The sequence below is a fragment of the Anopheles bellator genome, chromosome 2 (genome assembly GCF_943735745.2).
Source record: "Anopheles bellator chromosome 2, idAnoBellAS_SP24_06.2, whole genome shotgun sequence".
Taxonomy (NCBI): Eukaryota; Metazoa; Arthropoda; class Insecta; order Diptera; family Culicidae; genus Anopheles; species Anopheles bellator.
The window spans coordinates 19,789,504-19,805,482 of NC_071286.1; the positions used below are offsets into that span (position 1 = coordinate 19,789,504).

The 15,979-nt window shown below is 50.3% G+C and overlaps 5 protein-coding genes across 5 annotated transcripts; 3 read left to right on the top strand and 2 right to left on the bottom strand.

Annotated features, from left to right (window-relative positions):
- The first annotated feature begins 968 nt into the window (after positions 1-968).
- On the top strand, positions 969-2,669 carry LOC131207151 (cytosol aminopeptidase-like). Its single transcript, XM_058199761.1, has 2 exons — positions 969-1,175; positions 1,233-2,669. Exons 1-2 carry the CDS (start codon positions 969-971, stop codon positions 2,667-2,669), a joined length of 1,644 nt encoding a protein of 547 aa, XP_058055744.1.
- Positions 2,670-2,831: 162 nt separating this feature from the next.
- Positions 2,832-4,462, top strand: LOC131210734 (short-chain specific acyl-CoA dehydrogenase, mitochondrial). The gene is made up of 2 exons (XM_058204022.1): positions 2,832-2,966; positions 3,176-4,462. Exons 1-2 carry the CDS (start codon positions 2,936-2,938, stop codon positions 4,369-4,371), a joined length of 1,227 nt encoding a protein of 408 aa, XP_058060005.1. The 5' UTR covers positions 2,832-2,935; the 3' UTR covers positions 4,372-4,462.
- Positions 4,386-7,345, bottom strand: LOC131207153 (membrane-associated tyrosine- and threonine-specific cdc2-inhibitory kinase). The gene is made up of 3 exons (XM_058199763.1): positions 7,256-7,345; positions 5,679-7,186; positions 4,386-5,614 (listed from the first exon to the last, which is right to left on the bottom strand). Exons 1-3 carry the CDS (start codon positions 7,313-7,315, stop codon positions 5,239-5,241), a joined length of 1,944 nt encoding a protein of 647 aa, XP_058055746.1. The 5' UTR covers positions 7,316-7,345; the 3' UTR covers positions 4,386-5,238.
- A 1,155-nt stretch (positions 7,346-8,500) lies between these two features.
- Positions 8,501-13,755, top strand: LOC131207155 (uncharacterized). The gene is made up of 4 exons (XM_058199765.1): positions 8,501-11,680; positions 11,748-11,957; positions 12,031-12,278; positions 12,309-13,755. Exons 1-4 carry the CDS (start codon positions 8,501-8,503, stop codon positions 13,753-13,755), a joined length of 5,085 nt encoding a protein of 1,694 aa, XP_058055748.1.
- Positions 13,756-13,846: 91 nt separating this feature from the next.
- LOC131207156 (suppressor of fused homolog) lies at positions 13,847-15,640 on the bottom strand. Its single transcript, XM_058199767.1, has 2 exons — positions 15,504-15,640; positions 13,847-15,435 (listed from the first exon to the last, which is right to left on the bottom strand). The coding sequence occupies exons 1-2, from the start codon at positions 15,638-15,640 to the stop codon at positions 14,151-14,153; spliced, it is 1,422 nt and encodes a 473-aa protein (XP_058055750.1). The 3' UTR covers positions 13,847-14,150.
- Positions 15,641-15,979: the final 339 nt, after the last annotated feature.

Sequence of the window (15,979 nt, forward strand, 5' to 3'; positions counted from 1 at the left end):
TTCAACGAGGTAAAAATATTGGTGTAAAAATAGTGTTTAACTGTAAATTCTAAGCTGTTGCTTATTTCGGTAAGTAAATTTAAGCATCGGGAAGCATTTCTCGATAAGTATTTACTTCTAAATAGTGAAAGTGCACCGCATTTGTTTACATTTTCAGCCGACCATGAAATGGAACAAAGTGTCATCCTGCTATTGAATGCCGACAACACAGCGGACGATTACGATGGAGCGAACGATACGACGATGCAAGCGGAATATCGAAAGCGACAACGCAGTGCTAAACATTTGCCAAAAAACAGTGCCATATAGAAAAGTGAAACAATTGTTCAAAAATCGTTGTTGTAAAAAACTGAATAAATGCAACACTTTGTTTACAACAGCAGAACGATTTGACAGTTCATTGAGAGGGTGTATGGGATGAGGGGAAGAGAGAATAAAAATGTAGGGGAAAACGCTCACGGCGCCCATACGATTTTTAACGTTATAAGGGTCCAGGATAGCGGTATAAGGCGCTCACTCCCATACATTTTACCGGTACAATTTGCACAGAACTCCTTTACTCCGGTAAAACCGCCATACTGAGAGGGGGCATCTCACGAGTCGAAATCCGCGGCTAGAAAAATGAAAAATTGAGCGATTTTTTTGTTCGGGAGAACTCAACTTTGGGCGGTTATTCGGTTAGCCAAGGGTGCATTCTACAAGATGCGGTTTAAGATATGTATAGCAAAAATGCTTAGTACCAATTTAATTTTCACTGGCGAATAACGCACACAATTTTATCGTAAAATGGGAGGCAATGGAACAGTGATCCTAGGGGTACATCGAAGTAATCTTTGCCTCTTCCTTTTCGGTAGCACAAGCGCAGTTTATGTTGTGTCGTTAGACCAAAAGGTTGCGTAAAAATTTGGTACGACAATTTCGAAAAGATTTTTTTCCTGCCTTTACGGTGCGATCTTAAGCTGGTGAAAATGTCGTTCAACGTTTGGAAACAAGTTTGGCGGCCTCTGTTCAAATCACTTCAACGGCAACCGATAAGAAATATTCAACATGGTGTTAAAATTACCGAACAATGCTCGAATCCGGCTTCTCGCGGCCTTGTGCTGGGCGTGTACGCGGATGAAAACGATCGGCTGGACATCGGAGTTCTCACGCCAACGGCGGCCAAGTACAATGAGGTACGTTCGATTGGCAGAATGCCAAAATTGTCACTAACATGTCCATTGCGCTGGTAGTCTTATACGAGCGGAAAATTGCTGGAGCTGCTGCGCCTGGCCGGTCCGATGCCACGGCGCGGTGAAGTTAGAATTTTCTACAACCTCGAGCCAACCTACTCGGCCGTCGCAGTCTGTGGACTTGGGAGCATGTGCCTTGGATACGATGATGCGGAAAAGTTAGACATCTCCAAGGAGGCAATCCGCACCGCGGCTTCCCGTGGTGCAATGGAGTTGCAGAATTTGGAAACGAGCCGGATCTATGTGGAAGACTTTGGTCATGCGGAGTCGGCCGCGGAAGGAGCCCACATGGGACTGTGGGTCAATCAGGAGTTGCGCAGCGTGGACCAGCGCAAATTTGTGCCTCAGCTGCAACTGTACTACGAACCGGAGATACCGTGCGACGCGAACGGTTGGCGCATCGGAATGGCTAAGGCTGAAGCACAAAATCTGGCTCGCCAGCTACAGGAAACTCCCTCGAATCACATGACGCCAACCACGTTTGCACAGAACGTGGTGCAGATTTTGTGCAACTCTGGGGTCAACGTGGAGGTAAAGGTTCGCGGGTGGGCGGAGGATCAACAGATGACGTCGTTCCTGACGGTAGCCAAGGGTTCGTGTGAGCCACCGATTTTCCTTGAGCTCAGTTACTACGGTACCGATACGAAAGTAGCCCCCATCGTACTGATTGGCCAGGGCAACACTTTCGATAGCGGTGGCCTGTGTTTGAAGCCGCTCGAAGCTCTGACGGACATGCGTGGCGACATGTCGGGGGCAGCGTGTGTCGTGGCCGCAGTCCGTGCGATCGCCGCCCTCAAGCTTCCGGTCAATATTCGGGCCCTGATTCCACTGTGTGAAAACATGATCGGATGTGACGCGATGAAACCCGGCGATGTCATAACGGTTAAGAATGGCAAAAGCGTCGAGGTGGTGAAAACGAGCAACGAGGCGCCGCTGGTGCTGATCGACGCGCTTCTGTACGCGGAACACTTTGGGCCGAAGTACATCGTGTCGACGTCGACCATCTCGAAGTCGGTGCTGGAATCGTTTGGCAGGGTGTGCTGCGCCGTGTTCACGAATTCGGATGACCTTTGGCAGCGAATGCAGAATGCTAGCATCCACACGGGCGATCGTGTTTGGCGGTTACCGCTGTGGGATTACTATACGCAGCAGCTCTGCTCGGTGGAGCACGTGGACGTACAGAACATCGGAAGTGGCGACGGAGCCAATAGCTGCAAGGCGGCGGCCTTCCTGCGCGAATTTCTCCCATGCGGCCAATGGATTCATATCGATGCGCTGAACGTGATGAAAACGAAGGGATCCGATTTTTCATATATTCGACGAGGTATGACCGGGCGGCCCACACGCACGCTTATTGAGTTTATTGCCCAGAGCGTTGTGGCGCGTTCCGATTGTGGGAACAGCAAGCCGGCAAAGGTAACCCAACAATCGTATTAAGCTTTCGAAACAAACTGAAAATATATAAAATCATGCAAGCATAATCGAGTCTGCAAAGCCCGAGCCTTTAAACGGCGGCCGAGTCGCATTCGGTGAGTTTCTCACAAAATATGAGTTCCGTTGACCGAAAGCAAAACAAAAAGCGTTTGACACACAACGTCTCTGGCCGCGGGTTCGGTACGAACGGACAACCGGTCTCTGACTGCTTCTAATTTGCATTTTTTAAATTGTTTGATAAAATCACACGCGTGAATTACTACCTCATAATGTTTGGTCTACGTGCGTGCGCCAGAATTGGTAAGTAGACAAAATAAAACTTGCATTTTGTGGTCCTCCGAATCGTTGCTTTAAAGCGGATCCTCTGCGTAATCATCTCACGCGAATCAAAACACAACCGCAATGCCATAGTAGTGTTGGTGAACCGGTCAACCGTTGACCTTTGGAACCGTGATCAACAGTTTGTGATGTTGCCGTTTGGCAATTTTGATCGTATTTTTCGAATGCAGGAACGCTCCTTCGTAATGGTACCCACCAGCACCGTGCCATCGCTAGCCTTTCGGCGCTGCCTGATACACATCAGATGCTGCAGAAAACGTGCCGTGATTTCGCCGATAACGAGCTGGTCCCGAATGCGGCCCGATTTGATCGGGAGCATCTCTACCCGACGGAGCAGATCCGCAAGATGGGCGAACTGGGACTGATGGCCGTTGCGGTGAAGGAAGAGTACGGTGGAACCGGGTTGGACTATTTGGCGTATGCCATCGCAATGGAGGAAATATCCCGCGGCTGTGCATCGGCCGGTGTGGTGATGTCGGTTAACAACTCGCTCTACCTCGGACCGTTAACACACTTTGGCAACGAGCAACAGATGCAACAGTACGTGGTCGGCTACACAGACGGGGCCAAGGTGGGCTGCTTTGCCCTTTCCGAGCCGGGCAACGGATCGGACGCCGGTGCGGCATCAACGACCGCAACCCGGCAGGGCGACCACTGGTTGTTGAATGGAACAAAGTGTTGGATCACGAACGGCTATGAAGCCGGGGCAGCGGTCGTTTTTGCGACCACCGATAAGAGCCTCAAGCACAAGGGCATCTCCGCTTTCATTGTGCCGAAAGATGCGGCCGGTTTTTCGCTCGGAAAAAAAGAAGACAAGCTCGGTATCCGCGGCTCGTCGACCTGTTCTTTGATCTTCGAAGAATGTGCCATTCCCGCCGCAAACTTGCTCGGTGAGCCGGGGTCAGGATTTAAGATCGCGATGCAAACACTGGACGCGGGGCGCATCGGGATCGCCAGCCAGGCGCTCGGTATTGCGCAAGCATCGCTCGAGTGTGCCGTCGATTACGCCGGAAAGCGGATGGCGTTCGGAAAACCGATCGCAAAACTACAGGCAATACAAAGTAAGCTAGCCGATATGGCTACGCGATTGGAAGCGGCCCGATTGCTCACTTGGCGTGCGGCGTGGCTGAAGGACAACAAAAAACCGTTCACGAAGGAGGCAGCGCAAGCCAAATTGGCCGCCTCAGAAGCGGCCACCTTCTGCTCGCATCAGTCCATCCAGATACTGGGCGGTATGGGGTACGTTTCGGATATGCCGGCCGAGCGACACTACCGGGACGCTAGGATCACGGAGATTTACGAGGGTACGTCCGAGATCCAGCGGCTCGTTATCGCCGGTGCCGTACTGAAAGAGTTGACGCGCTAACCTCGTCATGATGAAGAAATGAAGAATTTATTTTTAAATACATTGTGTAACATAATTTTGGAATTGTTATAAACTTTAGACGGTTCAGTTTATCATTTTTTCTTGACAAAGATTACCCCCTGTATAGTTACTTCTTTTAGTGACTGGTTGCGATTCTGGATATTATATAAAATGTAATTCCAAAATTATTTTTTTCCCGAAAGCTAATTGCATCGAAACCGAACTGGCCGTTGCCCTATGAACACAAAGGATGCCACTTTTAAAGTTAAGCTACTTTACCCATTTGCCGTTCGATGTGGGCACTGGTTTCTTAGGAGACACCGCATATCTCTCCTCCATATCAATAGTTATACAAGTGCACTCTTGTACTCGTATACTGAATTCTTGTAGAACCGTTCACCACATACTCAGGAGATACCTATAGCTACTCTTACATATCACCTTTACAAGCGTATTCTTGTACACATTTTGTGTATGATAACGTTTAGCTGCTCTTCTTTTGAGCAGAAGACTAAAGGAAGCGCAAAATAAGTTTTGTGCTAGTGGCAGGAACCAAATGCTTTTATACTTTCGCCGAGCGCTTTTCCTGCACGGGATGGATCGTGCGAATGATTAATCCGGTTAATCTCAATGCGATTGGGAAGCTCCTATGCTTATCCTGGGCGATAAGGAATAACTGCTTACGAACGGGTAATGAGCAGCGGTTTGTGTAACGTTTGACATAAAACTATCACAATGTTTAGTGTTTACATCTGTTGCTCTCGTGGCAGCTCCACATCTTTTTGTGACCGAAAGAATCATGTTGGAAGCACGACGCAAACTCTGCGCAGGGTGTTGCTCAGCTACATAACAGGATCTTGTACGCTCCTAACCGGAATCCGAGTCCTCATCAAGATCAAAGTGCAATCTTTTCTTACTGGGTAACGACGAAAAGCCAGACGACACCGAATCACAGTTGAATGTAGTGGCGGCCGGGCTGCTATCATTACCACGGCCACCAATACCAGAGAGCATCTGAAAGGAACACTTTGGTGTTGCTGTAACGAACCCGGCAAAGGCGTACGGGTGTTGCTCGCCCTCCACGCGCTTCGGTAGCGATCCATTAAGGGGCCGAATATCTCCGTCACTGTCATTGAGCCGCTTTGCTACCGCACGACCATGTAACGGGGTGGACGACGTGACAGGGTATTCGCGCGATCGTGATCGTTGCATCAGTGGCAGATCTTCATCCTCTTCTCCGAACCTAGAGAACGTTGATCACTTGATTATCATATGATAACGGGGAAGGGACGCGTTGTAATATTTACCATAGATCACGCAACGGTAAGCAAGGCACATCTCGGCTCAGTTGCGGTGTTTCCGATTGGTTCTGTAGATGAAACTGTTGCAACAGACTATTCTGTACCCGGCGCCAATTGTGCTGGCTCAATGGAGTCGAATTAACAAACCGGATCGGTGGTGTGTGTGTCGGCACCGAGTTGTTCAAGGTCGGTGTGCTTTGTACGCTATCTTTATCGGTGACCCTCCTCTCAGAACCATCTTCATCTGCGGTGGCGCTTGTTTCGAAAAACGAATCCTCTGGCATCCGGCCGTTGCTTTGCTCCTCGAACGACAGCGATGCACCGAAACTGATGCCTTTCGGGGTGCCATTGCCAACGACAGTAGTAGAAAGGTTGCTTCTGTCCCACCACTTGCTTGATTTCGATTCCCCACCGTCGTCTTTCGATGGCAACTTTCGATGCTGCAACCGGAAACAGTCTACCATCCACATGACCGCAGTCACAACGAACCGTCCCAAACAAAGGAGCCTATTGCGCAGGTAGGAGGCGCTGCATTTCTGGAGGAACGCTCTAATGCCACGGGACGATCGCGAGCGTTGACGGCTTTCGCGTAGCTTCTGGATGACAGGATGTAGTAGCAGTCCGTCGACCGTAGCACGATCTTCTGGTCGCGCCATCAGCATCCGCTGCACGATCTCTCGCAGAGTTGGAGACATCGTTCTCGTCAGCTCGTCTGGCAAGGGTTGCTCACTGCGCAACCGGTGCCAGAGGCGCCCCGCCATCGGAAGCTCTAAATTGCAGGCCAACTCAAGAGTCACCAACCCGAGACTGAAAATGTCCGCCGCCTTCGAGTAGCGACCCTCCATCAGCTCTGGAGCTATGTAGCGTGAGTCACCCTCCGTCGCGTTGCGAACGTTGCCCTTGGTGAGGTCGAACACGAGTCCAAAATCGGCCAGCTTGCAAGTACCGTCGTCAGTGACGAGTATGTTTGCTAGTTTGATGTCGAGATGGATCAGGTTACGATCGTGGAGGCTCTTAAGTGCCAGCAACAGGTCGACCAGGATCGACCAGATGCGCTTTGTCGGCATCGGCTGGCAGGCGTCATTCTCGAGGCTTCCTTTGCACAACTCCATTTGCATGTACAACCGCTCGTCCTGCTCCCAGGCCAAGTGCAGCTTGACGCAGTTTTCTTGATCCGAAAACTGCTCGTAACGGCGAACCTCTTCGTAGCTCGACTGCCGATCCCGGCATCGGTCACCACGGCAACGCTTCACCGCGTACAGCTTGCCGTCGGTGCGAGAGCGCACCTTGAACACCTCACCGTACGAGCCTTCGCCTACTTTGGACAACTGCTCGAAGCACTGTTCGTAATACGTTTCCGACCTGCTACGGTTGTACAGTGTGCTGAGATGCCGTGGGTCATCCTCCCGGAATGAGATGACTTTGGCAGTGGACGCGTTTAAGCTGCGACTAAAGCTTTGGTGCAGCAGTTTCGGTGGCCGTCGCATGTACGAAACAAATTGTTTGCGGCCGGCCTGAGGAGTGATAGAGGAGCGGTAAGATTATTAGTGGTTCATGTAGCACAAACAGAATCCCTGGCATACCTGCTTGAAGGTGAAGTTGCAGTCATCATTGAAATCCGGTACTGGTAGCGGTGATTTCATGGTGTATAATTGTATCAAAATCAATAACTTTAAAAAATACTTCCCCGGTAAGGATAAAAATCATACAAAAACTAATACGCGCCACAAGCGAGGTCAAAAAGTGAACCGTTGCCTAACGTATAACTTGCAATTGCAGCGCCCAAACACGGAGCACTTCGTGCTGAAATCAGCTACTGTTGCTGAAGTGCAGCTGCAATGTACAACTGATAAAACCAATCTCTAAAACACATAAATAACAAATAAACTTCACTCTGTGATTGCGCCTTTATGCCGCTCTTTACTCGTTGTGAGGTTAGGTGCCTCCCTTTCGTTCACGGTTTGTTTTTTTCGCTACCACCGCGTCACGACGCTTCGTTAGCAATCAGCGCATTTTGTACGGACTATCCGTAAGCCACTGTTGCGCACGTACGCGTACAACGCGCAGCCAATGTCGATAGACACGTGATGTCGGTTTTATTCTTCCGCTCTCGATTTTACGATTGTTCCGATTTGTTGTGGTTACTGATTTGATGGAAAACCTTTCCGTTACTTTCGAACGTTCTGCTGCAACTGCCTGACGTCGGAACGTCTTTTTGACAGTTGGCGACCGTTGTGAGTGACCTTCTCTGACCTGTCGGCCAAGCAGATGGCGGTGAATTTGTTGTATTGTATGTATATATGTATGTATTGTAAACTATTTAAAAATGTAACAAAATAAATGGTAGAGAACGATAGAACAACAGACCACCATTTTTTCGAATCATAGCCGATTATTGCGATCCATTTCGCTTTATCTAATCAGTCAAAATAGCTCACCGAATGAGAGGTTTCAATTTTTGAACGCGCTCTTCCCTGACGCTTGGGTGAGTGTGTCAGGCGGCGAACGAGGCGGGAGTACAAATCTTTAACTCTACGTCACAGCAGGCGCCGTTAGAAGCAAATGAGTGCGTTATTTCACGACCGCAAAAGGTTGATTTTCTACCGTAAGCGCATATTTTATTTCCTTTATTGGAGGATAGTTTGTGAAATCGCAGTCGCAATTTGTTTATCGCAGCCCTAGTGAATCCGCAAAACGAAGGTAAGTGAAGGAGCATCGTAAACAGGCAAGGACGGTTTGTATTGTTAAGCAAAAGTAACGCGCGTCTAGACACTTTTCTATACCGATTTCGTTTACCCAGGTTTTGCTTTGAAACGGTATCAGACTGGATGGCTCCTACGGTATCAAAGTCGGCGTACAATGAGCAGCTAGAGAAGTTTCAAGCTGCGCTTCAACCCACTGCCGCAGCAGAACGCATTTTACGCACGCTGAAGGAAATACAATGCTTTGCCGACAGCTTTACGGGCCATGCCAATCGATTCGTCTGCTCAGCCGATCTATCCAAAGTGTTGCTCAACTGGATGGTACAGAAGCAAACCGCGGACCTAGCAACCGACGCTTGGCAGGCTGCATACGAATTGGCCAAAAAATATCTGAAAATCTGCCACGATGCCCCTGACACCATACGGTCCTTTTGTGTAACGGTCCTTTATAATCACGTCGTTGCTCTGGGCACGCCGAGCAAGCTGCTGATGAGGCTGCTCATCATTTCCCTAATGGCCCGCTTCGAGGTGACGGATGAGCACGCTAGTTTGTTCGGGCGCGTGAAGCGTGTGGCACTGACCATCGTGCAGGACACGAAGGAGAGCGAACGAAACCGGGCACTGTTTTCGACAGGACACGATGTGATCATCGAGCTGCACCGCAAGCTGCTGATACACGCGGCTCGTCAAAACAATAAGACACGCCAGCCGGCCCTGGACTTGTTCCGTGAAGTGTTCGACAGCAGCACGGCTATTTTGCAGAGATTTTTCGGTTTCAGTTTAGCAAAAGCACAACAACTCTACACAACCGTGATGGAAACGATGAACGCGGACGTAAAACTGAGGGAATCGGAACTGATCCACCTGTTCGGCGACGGTATCGATTTTGTGGAGAAAATTCTCAGTTTCCGTGACACCGCACCGGAGTACTGTCGGTTTGCTGAGTTTTTCCTCATGTTCAAAAGCTTGACGGCGGAACCGTATGCCAGCTGTGTCCGTTTGGTGCGTCATCTTGTGCGCCTTGCTTTCAGTTCCCAACTGGGAGAAAGTTTCTTTACGGAGGTAACAAGATTGGTTCGATCGTTGTATGCTACTTTTCCCTCGGATCCGTCTGTCATGAAAGTGATCGTGTTATTCGCCTGTCACAGTAATCGGCATTTTAGCAGTTTACCGGCTGAGCAGCTTACAGAAGTGGCGGAAGCCGCCATCGAAATGATCGAGTCGTTGATGCACTTCGTTCGCCACTGTCCGACCGGCATGCGTGCGGCGCTCTGTCGCAGGTGTCCACATGCTCGACAGCACTTGGCCGATCGGTTAATCTCTGCCCTAATCCACTTGGCGTCCAGCCAAATGAAAGTTCGGCTGGGAGAACCACAGCAAGGCGCTAAACATCCCAAACCAACACTAACTGTTGGCCGGGTATGTGAACTGGCGCGTCGCAGAGTGAAACTGTTGCAGGAGCTGGAATGCGAAGGAAAAGGTCCGTTACAAAACGAGTCCGTTCGATACTGCGTGGTGTGGGTGCAGCGCACGTTAGCATCGCTCAGACAGGAAATAACCGAGAGCGACACAAAGGAACTGGGCGCTGTGTTGAGGCTGGTGATCGAACAAAACGCGGTGCAGCGTTACGACTTTATCAAATCGGACCTGATACTAGTGCGGTTACTAGAGAATTGTTTTTACAGCGTACCCTCTGCCAATGTGTCGACTTCCGCCCTGTGGCCAAAGCTGAGTGTTCAGTTGTTAAAACTGTTGCTTACGCTTCGCGAAAACCCAACCCCGACAATCGTACAGAGCAACGCATCGATCGGCGTGATTTTGCGCACGATTATGGCTTACCAAGCGGAAACGGACGAAGAAGATCCTACACGGACCATCACGGTGATGCAGATGTACGCCCACGCCGGCTACGATCGATTCGGGTTTGGCTTCAGGACGGAACCAACACACGACGAACAACTCACGATCATGGTACAGGAAATGACGATCGCCACTAACTATAAAACATCTCGCTCGATCACGCACTGTTTTGACCAGCTGTGGAAGGTGGTTGATGTACGGGAGCACTGTCTGCCCCTTGGTATGGCACTGTACGCTTTCGACGAACAAGAATGGGAAAAACTGCCTACGGCACAGATAGACGAGCTCCGGGCTAGTTTGGCGAACCACGAACCGAAAACGACTTCCGAGCGCTTTCAACGTTCAGCGGCGCTGGGCAACATTAGCTATCGGCGCATCTTGCACTGGCAGCGTGCTCTATTGGATCGCCTCCGGCTGGTACTGTTCGAAAGGGAAGACATCCGCAACGATCGGATCGACAAGATGTTACTGGAAATTCAGTTCGATCAAGACGCACAACTTCAAGAACGACTGGAAGCACTGCGACTTCACTACCGTACGATGGTAACCGTCTTGGTGGAAGATGATTTTCAGCTGATCTCACTGCTGCCATCGTTAACGTTTGTTTCGAGCGTACTCAACAATACCGCTCGTTACTATCAACTGAACTACCATCCTCATCAGGCGACCGAGTTGCAACTACTGAACCTCTTGCTCGTCAGCCAGCGCCGCGCTGAACGTCCCCTCGATCAGTGCGTGGCCATCGGGTTCCTGCTCGAGTACCACCAGGTGACGGAAGATGTGTTGCGGCAGTTTCCCATGAATTCTGGTTGGCCAAACTTTGCCGGTGGAGATCTTGGAACGTTGAAGGCACTGTCGGTGCGGGCGGCGGAGTTACTTCACACGTTCACGGGTAACGAATCTGCCAACAATTGCACCGTGCCAGAAAACCGGCGATATCCACTGCTGGACCTTTACCTCACGCTGGCCGTCTACCGTGGCTCGAAGCAGTCGGATGCGGCTCTTTCTGCTGCACTGCAACTGATTCGGCGGGGTCTTGCGCACGCTGATCGATTGTGCGCGAAAGGTGATCTCTCCGAAGACAGTCGCCACCTGATGAAGGGTCGCGCGGCACAGATTGTGTTCCGTTTGGCGTCGGACTATGGATTACCCTTTCAGGAGGCAACTCCTCAGATGGCGTTTGTGAGGCTGATGCTCGGGAATTTCAATGAACTGCAGAAGCTCTGTGGCGAGCACACACTCATCCTTTCGTCGGCGACGGTCGAGATGACGGTGACCGTGCTGCAGTTCATGATCGTGCGGTACGACACTACTCAGTACATCGTGGGGTACGTGGAGCAGTTGCTGAAGTTTGCCATGCGCCGCGGAGCGGGACTACGTGTGATGCAGCTGCTGCTCCTGTACGGCAGCATAATGGTGGACTCCGAAAAGCTGGACCGCTGTGAGGTAAATACGGATGATGCCTTCAAATTCAACACGATATTAATCGTAAAGACGTTTTTCACTTCTACAGCTGGCCATACGTTATCTTGACCGTTTGCTGATGCTGCGTCCCATTAATTCAGGAAAGAGTCATTCGAAAAGGGTGACACGAAATCCCATCGACATGGACAGTGCGTGCCAACTGAATCAAGATTTTAACCGTCCCGTGCTGAGCGGTGTGGGCAATGATGATGATGATGGCGCTCGAAAAGTGGCAAAGAAGGACCCAGAAAAATTAATTGTAAGTTTGGAAAAAAATAACTGTTTAGTGGTTGTCCCAAATGTTATTCATGTATGTTTATTACGTTCTTTAGATGTCGAACGGTGGCGGAACGGATCCAGTGGACGGGCAGACGGAAGTGCCTATCGAGCACTATCTAATGTTTGGTCATGCGCCTTCGTGCGACTGTCGCTTCTGTTGCAACCCACAGTACAAATCGATGGCCTTCAAAACGGCAGCTCTGACGGCTCGATTGGCGGTTTTGAATCGCGAGCCGATCGAACGTACCGATCATTACTACGATGCGATCACCGATCACTGGTTGTCGGTGATGGAACCACTGTTTCAGGCCAGTACGCCCACCAATCCTAGGCTAATTTGGTGCTTGGGTGGCTATCGATCGGACCTGCTGAAGGATGTAATGCGTACGATGGTACAGCGAGGTTTATTTCTTGTCCGATGCGGCCGATATGAGACCGCAAGGAAGGTTTACGAGCGAGCTTTGGCCCTATCCGATTCCAAGCACATTGTGGTAGATAGGGCGTTGTACGAGGACATCCGCTTCAATCTACAAGTGTTATCAAACTTTGACCAACAAAATACAAACGTCCACCAAAGAAAACCTTCGGTGACGTTAGAAAGTTACAAAAGATTTCTTGCCACTCGAAACAGCAGCGTGGCGACACTGGAAACGGATCTCGGCAAACTCCAGCTAAAAACTCCCACCAAAGTCGTAGCACGTGGTGCCGTACGTCCCCCACCAAAGACGGTTGATCGAGTGAACGAACTGCTCCGGCAGTCCGCTTCACGACGTTACCAGCGCGCACAAGGTGTGAACGATTCCGCACTTACTGCTGCCAGCATCGAAGGAATTGGAATCGTTAAAGTTGCTTCAGCGTCAGCGCGCAAACCCAAAACGGTCAACATATTTATGGATTCTCCTCCAGCACCAGGACGATCAAGAAAGACGAAAAAAGGGAGCTCGGAAAACCCAGCTCCGGTGGCCCCTGAGAAATCACAATCAGATGCTGCGAAAATATCGGCGAATGTAGTCAACACCAAGTCCTCTGCTGATCCGGGCGGCGGGTTCCAACAACAATCGGATCATAAGGCAATCGGAAATTCTAAGCCAACGCAATCCGTATATGTAGATTTTCCAGTGCTCCACGCTGCAAACACTCCTAAGCGTCCGGGCACATCTTCAAACTCAAACGACAATCGACTTGGCGGCAGTCCTTCGTTGAACGGATCGTTTCGAGATGCTCTTGTCCTGGGAAAGTCATCGAGAGAGGCTACAAAACCCCCCACAGAGGACGGGAGCGTCATCGTGCTGGACGATTCGTCGTCGGACATCAAGACGGTGTCGAACGAAGCAATCGAAACGAGCTTCGTAGATTCACGCACACAAACGCTTACCAATTCGGCGTTGGCTCTAAGAACGTACTCGGATCGTAAGCGCACGGCAAATGGCGGTAGTACACCGTTATCAGCGGTGGGACCATCGTCTGCAGTAAAGCGAAAGCCGCCGACCGTTACCAAAGTGCGACTTCGTTTCGATGATCCCCCCACACCCGAACGGCGGCGAGAAGAACTGCAGAAAGACGGAACGAAACAGCGCTCCGACAAGCCGTTTGCGGGCACCGATGGGAATCCGAGAAAAGCGGTCCGTGATCGTGGTACAGGTCCAACGGGAGACCGAGCGAAAAGAGCAAACGTGTGCCCACCGGCGACGGAAGTGATCGTACTGGACTGTTCGGCGGAAAATGCGGCACCCGATAACATTGCGACGCGTACCAGGCAGCGCAGAAAACGCAATTGAGTCGAGTTGCTTTCGTTTATTGTAGCTTATTTAACTAAGGTTCCCACATGCTGAGAGTTAACGTAAAAAAATTGTTGTACCAAGACTGACGAAGAACCGTGTTTGTTGTGAAGCGGTTTGATAGGAAATAAATTTGTTTCAAATAATTACACTCGGTTCTGTCCTTAAACAAGTAACAGACTAACATAAGACTGTGTATGCGACAAAAAATGTTTATAAAAAACATTGTCAAGACCGGGTTTAGTGTAAATAGTGGTCCCCGCCAGTTATCTTAATCAGATCTACTTCCCACACTGTTGTCAGCGTGTTTATAAAGGCACGATACGAGGAAACATTTAATACCGCGGACAAAAACCCAGCGGGCCACGACACGGCGTGCGCGGTAGGCGACTCGCTCAAGCCAGAAACGGCCCTGGCTGATTGAGCAGTTCGGGTGGTGGGTTGTCGATAATAAACTTTAGATTATGTTCCGGCCACTCGTATGAGAGTGGTATTTTGAGATTGTCGGCGTTCTTGGTGCCGAGCTCGGAGAAGCACTCCACCATGCGCGCCACCAGCCGGTTCGGGATGAGAATCTGTACCCAGTTCCCAAGCACCGCATACGGTGAATGACGAGTCACAATCGAACCCGTCACCGACTCAGCTACGAACGTGACCGCCATATGCTGAGCTTTGAAGGTAAAGTGACGTCCGTGGCGTATGCGGTCCTTGACGGCGAGGATGAGAAATTTGGCCGCATACGGTGCCAGCGTAAGCTCGATTCCGGTCAGTGGGAAGACGCGCGACGGAATGTTTGGATTGTCAAACGGATTGACCATGTCGGACGAACCGTTCGAGCGCTCCAGCGACCCATCATCATCGGCGGTCGGTTCCTGTTTTACGCCGGTTACGATCGGTTCCTGTTTTACGCCAATGTTGCATGACGATATCGAACGCGAGAGTTCTTCCTCCGGATCCAGCACCTCCTGCTTGATGGTGGCTGCCAGTGCACCCTTTGCGAGCTCTTTGAACGTAAAATCAGCATTCACGCCCGCCAAGTCGGAACCTTCCTTCTCGAGATCGATTTCGAGCTGGCGGAGCGTTTCCGGGAACTGCTCGAATACGCTGCACGATCGCTTCAGGTCCGTGATTAACCAAGGACCACCGGTGGCAGGGTCTTTGCCGAGTAGATTCAGTACCCCTTTCCCATTCCAGCGTGACGCTTGTTCGAGTTCTTCGACAGTCACCCCTACGATCTGCAGGAAATTGACCCATCCAAACGGCGTTTCCGTGCGGGGCAGCTGAGGATCTTCAGCTATCAGCATCTGCTGTATGGCGAAGGTACCGTTTGCCCTACTGTTATCGAGCGGCCGACGCCAAGGTATGTTGTCACCGGCGCAGAGTCGATTTCCCGACTGAAACACGTACTTGGCCAGCGATTGCAGCAAGTTTGCGGGCCAGGTTGGTGGTCGTTCGTCCGGCGGTGCATTGGGTGACTTGAGCAAACGAAACGTAAGTTCAAACCCCATACCGGAACGCGGTTCCAGACCGCCGGAAGTGTCCGACAAATGGACGCGCCCATCACCGTGCAGGTCTGATAGTCCGAAGCTGACATAGTGCCAGTGAGGAGGTATGTGCTGTTTCGGATCGCCCGGATTATGGTACATGCTGATGTAATCGAGCGGATCCTGACCACCGAGCCTGAGGAAAGGGGAAATAAAAACTGTTGAAAAGATTTCGCCAAGGTGACACAAAAATCTATACGTTACCAATATTTTAGTACGGTCGTCACTTGCAGCGGATTCGTTTGGTCGGGATAGATTTTCAAACACTGTTCGATAAGTTTCTGTAATCCGCGAGGCAATGCGCGTCTCTTGAGACAGTCTTCCTTTTCCTTTTCTGCCATCGTAAAATGAAGGAACAAACTAAACGAATGGAACGGGAATTCTACGGAATTCTAAATTTCAACGAACGGAACGGGAAAATCTAAGCTTCCTAAGATGGCTTACTGTGTCCACAACAATAAACGTAAACAAGGGCAGAGAACTGTCCATTCCCAGAGGGAGGAAACATGCAAACAGCTATTGGACGTTGCTGAAGGGCTATTCAATGCAGTCACTTTGCGTAATCCACTGTGGCATCTCGTGAAAAGTAAACCGTTACAAAACGGACCTACCGTTCAGTGGAAAAAGATAACACATTTTTTTTCATATTATCCAATAATGTAAAAAATATAGTTTTGACT